At 35.3% G+C, this 12,651-nt stretch overlaps 1 protein-coding gene across 3 annotated transcripts in view; it reads right to left on the reverse strand.

Moving 5' to 3' along the window:
• Positions 1 to 1,218: 1,218 nt before the first annotated feature.
• LOC121414317 (testis-expressed protein 11-like) overlaps positions 1,219 to 12,651 on the reverse strand; it is a 200,653-nt gene continuing 189,220 nt past the window's right edge. For 2 of the 3 annotated variants that reach the window (XM_041607455.1, XM_041607454.1), the window contains 2 exons: positions 8,559 to 8,652; positions 5,577 to 6,593 (listed from right to left, as the gene is read on the reverse strand). In XM_041607455.1, the coding sequence (XP_041463389.1) occupies positions 6,522 to 6,593; positions 8,559 to 8,652 (166 nt within the window). In that variant the 3' untranslated portion in view covers positions 5,577 to 6,521. Of the gene's footprint in view, positions 1,932 to 5,576; positions 6,594 to 8,558; positions 8,653 to 12,651 lie in introns of those variants that run through there. The other variant, XR_005969834.1, reaches the window with a different exon arrangement.

The raw sequence follows: 12,651 nt of genomic DNA on the forward strand, positions 1-12,651 counted from the left end.
AAGAAATTGGTAATATTTTTAAGGAAAATAATGTCATATTTTGCTGGCCTATATAAATGTAAATCTGAACAATCCCATCAAATAACGCTCATAAACAGGAATGTTACAACCCGAAGTGGTAGGTCAGTTAAGCAACCGAGAATCCTTGATTCGTAGTACAGTCTTGCTGTATGTTAAGCATTTCATATATGACAGTTGAGTTACATCACACTTTGTTAGTCTGCATGAATTTTAACAAGCCAAATTACATTTCTCTTATGTAAATGTACAAAATAGAAGTTATGACCTGTTAGATAGTAAGGCTATTTATATAGTTTTTGTAAGTATTTATAATCTTTCATGTGGTTTTCACCACTTTTGAAGCATGCTTGCCACACTGTATGATACTGTAAATTCATGTTTAGCATAGCCTAGGTTTAGAACATCTTCATACTGTTATACATTTGTATTTTAGTGTTGTTGTTGTTTTTTTTTTTTTTTTTTTTTTGTACACTGTATTCGGTATTTTTATTCTGTATTATTATCATATGTTTGTATACATTATTTTCTTTTGTATCATTATCATGTCATGTAAATGTGTTGTACTCTCATACCCCAGAAGGGGGTCGTAAGAGTCAATAAATTCTATTCTATTCTATACTAATATAATAGTTAACATGTACGGCAGTACCCGGTCGACGCGTGCACCGCCACGACTATATATTGGAAACAAAATAATAATAGCCTATTTGAAAATGCACAAAATTTGTGTTTTTCCTTTTTTTAATGCAAATGTCCGTCTAAGTGTTCCAAAGATGACACACCTTCGCCCACACACACCCTCACCTCATACGCGGCCTCCATACCCTCACACAAAATTACACAGACTCATAAATAAACAACTGGTATAAGAGACTACTCAGCACCGCCTTTCGTGAAAAGCTTCCCCGGTTGTCTCGAAAAGGTGCGTTATTTTGACTCCCCTCCCTCAACCCACCCTTTTGAAAAAAAGCTCCCCGGTTTTCTCGAAAGGGTACGGCCACACCGCTCTGCGAACGCAGACGATCATAACGAGCCTTACAAAAAAAAGGTATGAATACAGACCAAGTAAATGATTATAAAGGAAAGTGCATTTGCTTAAAACCAAAAGGATCAAAAATCGTAAAAACAAATCTCATCATCAGCTTATGATGATGTATAAACTGTTTTAAATACAAAAGTAGGGGAGGGAAAAAAGACGAGCAAATGACTTGAGCTCAAAAAATGATCTTTAATGAATTAAAATTAAACATGTAACAATAACAACAAGGTTCAGATTTATGTTAATTCACAAAGAATAATAACACATATAAAATAGAAAATACTCAAAATCACAAACCAAAATGATTTAATGATGTAGAATTGTGATAAAAGTAAACTGATATTTTGGAATGGTGAAATAATACAAATTCATTGAATTTTACACTGAAAATAATAGAATAGCAATGCTAATAAAAGAATGCGGGATATATATTCCTAAATAAAACTATTTAAAAAAAAAATTGCTCTATGTTTTTCATATGTTAAAAGAAGCTACTCAGAAACCAATCTATGCACAACCATGTAAACAAATTATAATATTTTATAATCGAAGAGAACATCACAATATGTTCAGAAATAAAAAAAAATACCATGTAATTTTTACAAATTTCCTATTTTATTAAGAATTAAACTAGTAATAATATCTCAGTGACCTGACAAACTAATTGCCATAAGTCAACACGGCACGCAACCTTTACAACTTTTAAAGAATTTTATTTTAAAGGGTCAAATCATAAACATGTCAAGTGGGTGATTAAAAGTATGACAAGAATTTTCACAAACAATCATGGCAGAAGCCATCACAATACTTGGCAACCCTTTCCTGCTTGACCAGTAGCAAAACTGTTGCGGGACCAACTGCAATTACTAACCTGTAATTTAAGACAAGAAGTAAATTGGTCAGAAACTTATGTACCCAATAGGCTTGTTTAATATTATGTATACCTGTTTCCTTGGAATGGGGTATTCCTTTCAACAGTTAGTAATCACCCTTGGTGAAGGTGTTGGGTAATCTATCACTTCTCAGACTAGCTGGATGAGGCTATGCAGAGTTTGCCTTGGTGTTCCGTGATACTTGATGACTCTTATATTCAAGTTTTACGAACTAGACCACTATACTTACAGAGTTATGATGCTAATTCAACAAATACCCCCAATTCGGCCAAAGTTCATTGACCCTAAATGACCTTTGACCTTGATCATGTGATCTGAAACTTGCACAGGATGTTCAGTGATACTTGATTACTATCATGTCCAAGTTTCATGAATCAGATCCAAAAACTTAAAGTTTTGATTGTAATTCAACAGATATCCCCAACATGGTCTAAGTTCATTGACCCTAAATGACCTTTGACCTTAGTCATGTGACATGAAACTCTACTAGGATGTTCAGTAATACTTGATTAACCTTATGGCTAAGTTTCATGAACTAGGTCCATATACTTTCTAAGTTATGATGTCATTTAAAAAACTTAGCCTTTAAGATTTGATGTTGACGTCGTCGGAAAAGCGGCGCCTATAGTCTCACTCTGCTATGCAGGTGAGACAAAAACTTAAACTTGGTTAAGATTTAAATGTTGATGACGCCATTCGTAAAAGAGAAGCCTATAGTCTCACTCTGCTATGCAGGCGAGAAAAAAAATGAACCCCCAAAATTACCTCTAATTCACCCTCCAAACGTTAATACTGACATCAACACCAACAAAAATATAAACAACAACAACAAACTTGAAATTCAATAGTGTCATGTGTTTCAATTTTTTTATGCCCCACAGATGAAGTCCGGAGCGTTGCCTTTATCCGTCCCCCCACTGGGTATTTGCGCAATAATTCAAAAAATATTTAATATATAAAAAAATATGGTGTGTAGGTAGATGACACAAAATATTGGCTAAGTTCGAATTTGGAGTTTGCAGGTAAAAGGTAACAGCTCATTAAATATGCGAGGTGGTTTCCGTGCAATAACTCAAAAAATATTAAACAGATTTTCAAAATTTTTGGTGTGTAGGTACATGACACCAAAATGCAGGCTAAGTTTGAATTGACCTGTGGTGTGAATTATATTTTCCCATGACATATGTTATGCTCAGAATTAGGCAACATGCAATTTTAAAGATAATAGAGAAAATCTGAAAAATTGTGTACAAAACAAATGGAGAGTTGTCCACAAATCAGCCATTTTGAAGCATGTTTGCCAATTTGAGATCCCCATAGAATGCACAACAAGACTTTTTAAACATCCATAACTTGCTTATTTTGTCGTGACCAAACAAATTTCTTAATTTTTCTATTTTTTTTGTCCACTTTTTACCACACTATGACCAATTCGGGTGTGGTAAATTTAAATCACAGACCTGGAAACCTAATCACTTTTGGGTCACATTTAAAACATGTATTACGATACAATTGTTGGACATAGATGCATGAATATAAATATACATATATATATTTTACATTAATGTCGATTTAAATTTATATTCACTAGCATATCATATTTTGATATCTTAATGCAGAAATATATGAGGCAAGGCCGGTAGCTGGGCAGTGACATTATCCCGCACACAACACAAAACGAAGTTGTCGCATCTTGTTCACTCTTTTGGAAGCTGCACATTAGCTTTTGACTGTAGGTTTGCAGGTATTTACCAGGTATGTTAATCTTTTTGCATTTCACATTTATTGCAAAGAATATTATCATTGGTTAAGTTAAAATTTCATGAAACATCCAACTATAGGCCTATATCTCTCACTTCAGTTTGCTGTAAGATATTAGAACATGTGGTACATACCCATGTAATGAGCCATCTTGAATCATACAATATTCTTAACAAATGTCAGCATGGTTTCAGAAAATTACATTCCTGCGAAACACAGCTCATACAAACCATGTATGACTTCTCTCTTTCTTTTGACAAACGGACTCAGACTGACATAATAATAACCAACTTTTCTAAGGCCTTCGACACTGTGCCCCATCAACGACTTCTCCTCAAACTCAAGCAATAGGGTATCAATGGGAAGATTAATCAGTGGATCTCATCTTTTTTAGGGAATAGATACCAGAGAGTAGTACTGGGTGGTGAATATTCACAGTGGGTTAGAGTACAGTCAGGAGTTCCACAGGGCATGGTGCTCGGACCCTTATTGTTCATCATCTATGTAAATGACCTATCAGACGACCTGACCTCTACTATACGACTTTGCGCAGAAGACTGCATCATATTCTCTAACATCAAATCTAACAAGTGGAATGCCTCTGGCCGTCTCACCTGCATCACGCGGTTCAATATAGCAGCAGTGCTCACTTTGAATGCTACTCTAACTTGCACAAGATGTTCAGTGATACATGGTTACTGTTATTTCCCTTTTTATGAACTAGACCAATAAACTTACAGAGATATGTTTATATGTTGGGGACAAGCCTTTGATAGGCCCCAGGCCTTTGTTTGTCCCTCCACTTTTTAATATTCTGTTAATGTTCCGTACTTGTTTATCCTTTCGTTTTGTACCAAGTAAGTCTATGTATTGTATTATTCATTTTTTTTTTTTTTTTTTTTTTTTTTATCACTTTGTGCAATTTTGATGTAATTTTTTATTGAATTGTGGAAATAAAATGAATTGAATTGAATTGAATATGATGGTTATTCAAAAAAAAAAACCCCAACATGGCCAAAGTTCATTGACCGTACATGACCTTTGACCTTGATCATGTGACCTGAAACTCGAACAGGATGTTCAGTGATACTTGATTACTCTTATGTACAAGTTTCATGAATCAGATCCATAAACTTTCAAAGTTATGATGGTAATTCAACAGATACACCCAATTCGGCCAAAGTTCATTGACCTTTGACCTTGGTCATGTGACCTGCAACGCGCACAGGATATTCAGTGATACTTGATTACTCTAATGTCCAAGTTTAATGAACTAGACCAATAAACTTTCAAAGTTATGATGGTAATTCAACAGATACCCCCGATTCAGCTAAAGTTCATTGACCCTAAATGACCTTTGACCTTAATCATGAGACCTGAAACTTGCACAAAATTTTCAGTGATGCTTGATTACTATTATGTCCAAGTTTCATGAATCAGATCCATAAACTTTCAAAGTTATGATGGGAATTCAACAGATATCCCCAATTCGGCCAAAGTTCATTGACCCTAAAGACCTTTGACCTTGGTCATGTGACGTGAAACTCAAGCAGGATGTTCAGTGATTAACCTTATGTCCAAGTTTCATGAACTAGGTCCATATATTTTCTAAGTTATGATGACATTTCAAAAACTTAACCTCAGGTTAAGATTTCGATGTTGATTCCTCCAACATGGTCTAAGTTCATTGACCCTAAATGACCTTTGACCTTGGTCATGTGACATGAAACTCTAATAGGATGTTCAGTAATACTTGATTAACCTTATGGCCAAGTTTTATTAACTAGGTCCATATACTTTCTAAGTTATGACGTCATTTCAAAAACTTAACCTCAGGTTAAGATTTGATGTTGACGCCGCCGCCACCCCCGTCGCCACCGCCGTCGGAAAAGCGGCGCCTATAGTCTCACTTTGCTTCGCAGGTGAGACAAAAATGATGCTACTAGACTACAGAATGACCTGGACAAACTTTCTGCATGGGAAAATAAGTGGTAAATGAAACTTAACCCAGAGAAATGTTTTGTTCTTCGGATAACTTCTTCCAGATCACCTTTCACAACCAAATATAACTTGGATGGCGTAGATCTACAGAAAACCACCTACCATTCATACCTTGGTGTCAATATCTCTCAAGATCTTAAATGGGACAAGCATATTTCCAAAATCACAACTTCTGGAAATAAAGTCAACGGCTTTATTAAACGTAACTTGTCATCATGCACAAAACACACAAAAGCTACAGCTTACACAACTTTAGTCCGACCAATCTTAGAGTATAGTTCTAGCGTTTGGGACCCATATACAAAGGAACATATTCATGAAATTGGTAAGGTGCAAAGGGCAGCCAGAATGGTATGTAGTGACTATAGGCAAACCATCAATGCTACAAAACTAATGCAGGGGTTAGGATGGGATCTACTTTCGACAAGAAGGATAGTTTTGAGGGTTGGTATACTGCACAAGGCCTTGGGGGCACTTGGCCCTGCCGGTGTCGGACTACCTACGTCAGGAAAATCTTTTATCCAGTGCTCAAATCGCACCAACTGCTTTAAGAACTCATATATTCCATGCGCCATCAAGGACTGGAATTCCCTACCCCCCGACATCCAATCAATCCCAATCTCTGACAATTTCAAAACACAGGCAACTATATTCTTTCGCAACAAAGACTCACATAACAAGGTCTTATAAACAAAGTGCGCACTCTCAATTCCTCCTCGGGTGGTTCCTCTAATAGGGACGTTGAGGAGTATCATCAAGAAGAAGTCTAAACGATAAATACTGTTATGTTGGCTGCTGTGTGTATTTCATTCCTCTAAGCTATCCTTATGCTTTGAATCCTTGATCTTGGTCTGAATCTCTGCAAACAAAGAGTTCATCTGAAAATAGAAAACACATAAAAGAAAGACCATGATGGGGGAGCAATCAATTCTCACTAAAACAAATACAGTCTCATCTGCATTTAACATTGCAATATACCAGCAGTGCTAATTTTGAAATCAAATAGGATGAATAGTTGGGTAGATATGATCAAAATCATGGTATGCCCATCAAGTTGGGTATGTATGCCATATTTTTTTTCTGAAAGTGGGTATGTAAATAGTTAAGTGGGTAGGTAAATCAAGAATCTAATGGGTACCACCACAGTTCCTAAGCATCATAAGCCATGCCCACTTAATTATGACGTTTCTATATACATAATAAACATATCATGTTTGGTATCAGATTAAAGCTAATGAGAAATAAAATGCAAATATGTGGATCACTAGGCATTTAAACCACGTGCTCGATGTTTTACCCTAAAATTACTCATGACGAAAACCTCCATTTGAGAATACTATACCCCAATTTTCCTCAATCAATTCTCTTCTCTAAGTACGACAAACCCACTGCCCCAAGTTTAAGTATCAAAACACCTGTTTCTTGACCTCGGTCCAAAGATAACACAACAGCCCGAGCGCAAAGCATGCCGCCATTTTATTTACTTACTTTCCTTATTTGGAGGTCGATTTTCTTTGTTCAAAATTGAAAATGGGCTAACATTGGATTTCTAAATACAATATGCCTTTGAAAACGTGATTAAATATCGAATACAATAATTTCATTCCGAAGGTCCTACTACAGGCAGAGAGGTCTCACGTAATAGCACAGCTGTTGTTTATCATTTCGTCCTTGGCTCAACGCTCATTTACTGGCCTGTGGAGGTGAAGTTGAGACAACAGGGATTACCTGGCCAAGAAGGGTTTATCGGGGCTTGGAAATGTTATTGAGAGTTTCAAATGAAAATTGGGGTAAAACACCGCAGTTTGCAATCTAAACTGCGGTCTTTCTTCAAACGTGGGTTTGACGTAATGTGGGGGCCATGATCGCGCAATATTCCGAAAAGAAAACAGATAGCGCCGCAAAATTTAAAAAGCAACGTTTGAGACCAAATTCACGACATACGGGTATAGCATAGCGATGCCACGTGACTTTATACGAGACAATGTCATGCCAAAAATGACTCATTTTCACACTTTGTGTACAGAGTCTATGGAAGATAAAATTCATAAAAGGGTGTTATTTTTTTGTTTTAATTGGTCTGCTTAATTAATTTCGTTGTTAAATGGTCTGTAATAATTTCCATTGAAAAAAAAAGAAAAACGAAAGATGAAAAAAAAAATAACAGAGAAATACATAAGAAATTCTAAAAACAAAGAAAGATATAAGGACAAATTTGGCTCTTGCAATTTTTTCTGGTGGAAACCTTTAAATAACATTACAAAGATGACATCTGGAAAAAAGAAGAAAATTTGAACTGAAATTGGGTGTTAAATTTGCAAATATTTTTTATGAATAAATTTGCATATTTTATTCATGCAATAATAAACAAATAATTTTCAGATTTTTTTTATACTTGCTTGTAATTTATGTGGCAAAGAATGTGCATGCCAAGATCAGAATGATAAAACTCAAATAGCCCAGTCCTTTTATGGTAAAAGGTCATAAAAGGTCAAACTGGTGACAAATATAAGTAATATCATGTGTAACATATCATGATTTGAATACGTAAATGTTGAGTATAATATGCATTTTTTCTGAAGTTTAAAGTTGAGTGTAGGAATATAAACAATAAAGAATGCTACTTCAGCTTCCTTAGAAATTCCTTTTTCCGACGTCATAAGTGTTGTGACAAAAATAAAAACAAACTCAAATTGCTAGCAGATAGGAATACTAGATCATTCAATTTCATCTTTCAAAACTCTTTGTAAGACTATAACAAATTGATCACATAGTCATGTTTAACTTAGAAACAGGTTTCTGAAACAACCCCAAAACATAAACTTGAAAAGCACTTAGCTGACCTTTTCTTCATAGTTCGCCTTGAGAGCTGAGAGATATGACATCAGTTCCATTCCCAAACAACACCACACATCTGCAATGCTATACTCACCAGAGCTGTATTTATAAAAGTATATGAACATTAAAAGTGATAAAGAAATATGGTAGTTTTATCATGTGTCAAATCTAGTCTGTCCCTGATTAAAGAGTTGGCCAGATGTACAGAAATTTCAATTGAATGTTCTTTTACTTCCCTCTATTCTTTGCATCTTTATCATCCTATTACCATTTGTTCAATGCCTTTTTTGTTACCACCTTCCGCCTCTTACTATCCGTTTGAAACCCAGGGGGGCCACTTACCCCACGGGCGGGGGCACTTCCATTGACCAGTGGATAGTATCTGATACCATGGGCAACCAAAAAACATGTAAAAAGGATGTCTTTTTCAAGATAGGGCACGTTACATATATGTAATGTAATAAAGGTGTAGAAAACACTGAAATAAGGAAAAAAGGGTATCAATTTTCGCTAGGAAAGAGACATGTTTAGGGTCAAATTTGCAAGGGTACGAAAAATTAAGAATAAAAGGTTTGTCCCAATTAAGAGTCAACACTACATGTTTAGAGTACGATTTGCAGGAGGTGTGGGAGGTGGGTCTGTACTAAACCCAATGATGTAGGTAAAGCCGGAGGTAAAACCGATGTCCATGACAATTGAAATATCGCTGTTCTTGTTTAGGGGTACAATTCAGGGTATACTTGCCAATAGTATCATTTTGTTTCCAATACTTGCTAAGGGTAGGGTGTCACACCCTAATACTTAAGGGGTGCATGTTCATAATACGGAAAATATGTTTTTAGGGTGCTTTTCGAGACCCCATGGTCGCGCATGGTATCCACCCGGAGTTGAAATTTGAAAGGCATAATCATGTTCACCAACATACTCCATGTAATTTACAAGATGGATTCCCAACGTCACAACAAATTTTATACCAATATGTAGCTCCACTTATTCCAGATCAAACATAAATTGAAATGGAGGAGGATCATACCACTGTTAGTAGAGAGTGGATACATGCATGCTCATGAATGGTATTTCAAAGAAATGTATTAGTACTCTGTCATAATTTCCATACCAAAAATAATTGGATTATTCAATAAAAGTGGCTTGCGAACCATGATTCTCACATGATTTTGTGAAAATGTGAAATATGACCTTTACCCGTTAATCCTTTGTAGGTATTATATATAGTCCAGGATAGAAGAGGCATTACCTTGTTTTTTCGTATATATACAATATTTTTTTATGGTTTTTTTTGTCAATTCGAGGGTGCTGATTACGAAGCTGAACGATGCCACTCCTGTAACCTTGAGCATTTTCTTCAAATTGGCAAAATCCAATATGGCTGCAAAAAAAATGCAAATTGGCCATGAAAATCATAAAATTGCCAGCAAATTGGCTATAAAATGTACGTAATTGTGTTGCAGGAGTGTAATACTCTGAAAAAAAAAAAAAATTTGACAAAATATTTATTTCTTGATATTGTTGTATTCGAAATAGCTGCCACTGGGCCATATACTGAATACTGACTAAAAAACATGATTACAAACAAAATATATTACTTAATATGCCATGTATAGGATAAATGCTGTATTTTCATATTCTAATGGTCGCCAAAAGCCCTAAAAGTATTATGTACAGTATGTACAATGAGAAAGGGGACCAAAAAAATCAATTAGTGCTAATTTTGTGAAATTTAGTTTTCCCCATTCATATTGTTCAAAATATAGGGGTCTATGGCGGCCATTTTGAATGTGTAGAAAATATTTATTTGTCAAAAATCTGTTTTTAGAGTATTTCACTCCTGCAACACAAATACATTTTTTATAACCAATGTGCGAGCAATTTTATGATTCACATGGGTAATTTGCATATTTTGGTGGCCATAGTGGATTTTGCCAATTTGCGGAAAATGCTCAAGGTTTCATGAGGGGCATCATTCAGATTCATAATCACCCTCGGATCACCAAGAAACCATTAAATATTGTATTTATGAAAAAACAAGATTTGGTCAATTTTCTGAGGCCTTTCCTGGACTACCATGTGACAAAAGAATTTGTTCAAAGTTTACATAAAATTTATGTACCACTAAAGAAAAGAGGATTCATTAAAATATCACAATGTTTTACATGAAAACCTGTAAAATAAAAAAAATATATTCACATGAAACAATTGGCTACATCCCTGAGAAACAAGCAAGAAAAGTGGAAGATGGCAACTTCACTTTTGACCTTCTGACCTCAAAATCGATAGATTTGCTAGGATCTATGCTAGTATCATACACACAAAATTACATGAGCCTAGGTCAAGTTAAATTAAAATTAACGTGTTAACAATGACTTCAGAAGGGTAAGATGAAAACATGTCACTGTGACCTTGACCTATAAACCAATGTGCTTCCTGGGTTACATGCTAGTTACATACACACCAAATTATATGAGCCTAGATTAAGTAAAACTGAAATTATCTTGTTAAAAAGGACTAAAGAAAGCCAAGATTAAAACATGTCACTGTGACCTTGACCTATAAACCAATGTGCTTCCTGGGATACATGCTATTTACATACACACCAAATTATATGAGCCTAGATTAAGTAAAACTGAAATTATCTTGTTAAAAAGGACTAAAGAAAGCCAAGATGAAAACATGTCACTGTGACCTTGACCTTTTGACCTCAAAATCAATAGGCTTCCTAGGAACCATGCTAGTATCATACACACCCCTATGAGCCAAGGTTAACCCTAAAAGGCCAGGGGGGGGGGCAGAATCCGCCCCCTCATAATTTTTTCGTTATTAATCCACCGCGCAAAATTTTTTGACCGCGCTTTTCCCCGACTTTTAAGTCTTGCGCGACTTTTGAGACCAAATTTGCGATGCCCGCGTACGCGGTTAAGAAATTACGCAACATTATGTAAGTGCATGTCAGACCTAAAATTGCTCAAAAATCATGTACAAGTCCAATGTAAATTGTGTATTTAGCCAAAATTCATAAATGTATCATTGAAATTAATCAATTTTGTCTTTTTTATGATCAGAATTAAGTTTTCAACAATTTCCATAAAAACAATTAGTACAAAAACAAAGAAATACATACGAAATAAGAAAAAAAAATACATAAGAAAAATTTTGCGATACCAAATTTTTTTTATGTACATTTGATCAGAATCTTACAAGAGTCTGTGAATAATAAAACAGCAATTCAGGGGCCATAATAAGTTAATTAGAGCAAATTTTTATTTCATGCATAAATTAGCATAATTAATTCATAAAAAAAATCTTATCTTTTTAGAAAACTTAATCATACAGCCTTGTAGAGTTTATTGCACACTACCACTGCAATTTTTGCAGCGCTCGTGCGATCGACGGCCAAGATCTCAGGGAGGAGGGGGGAATCCGCACTCCTCTCGTCTGTGAGGTGGGTCCAAAAAACCCTGCTCTTTTAGGGTTAAGTTACACTGAAGTTATCCCGTTTACAAGGACTTCAGAAGGGTAAAATGAAAACATGTCACTGTGACCTTAACCTTTGACCTATTGACCTCAAAATCAATAGGCTTAATCAAATTCTTGCTAGTATTATACACACCAAATAATATGAGCCTAGGAAAAATTAAACGTGTGATAGCATAATACGTCCCGTCTAGGACGGCATATAAAAAAGTATACAACTGATGCAGAGTAATTTACTAGGCTTAAATTGTGAGAAATGATGCACATGGCCTCATATTAATCAAAATTTTGACCCTGGAACACACATGGTATTACATAAGGATCATATGTCTTGTATTGTCGTTCCATTAATGCCCACAATCATTATATTGATCATGTATATTAAGATTGACTTACCCTAAATACACCGGGTGAATTAACACCCTAAAAATAATGTATTGGTTTTAATGTGCATAGGTTGTAACTCTCCTATACACAGGACCAATATCTGCATCCTTTCCGATGGACGGAGTGTTTTCTAACTGCATTCACACCTGCACTACATACAGTGGTATGACACCCTTAATACACTAATGCATCAGATTTTTTGGGGGGTTAGATGCGTTCTGG

Source organism: Lytechinus variegatus, chromosome 4 (genome assembly GCF_018143015.1).
Source record: "Lytechinus variegatus isolate NC3 chromosome 4, Lvar_3.0, whole genome shotgun sequence".
Lineage (NCBI taxonomy): Eukaryota > Metazoa > Echinodermata > Echinoidea > Temnopleuroida > Toxopneustidae > Lytechinus > Lytechinus variegatus.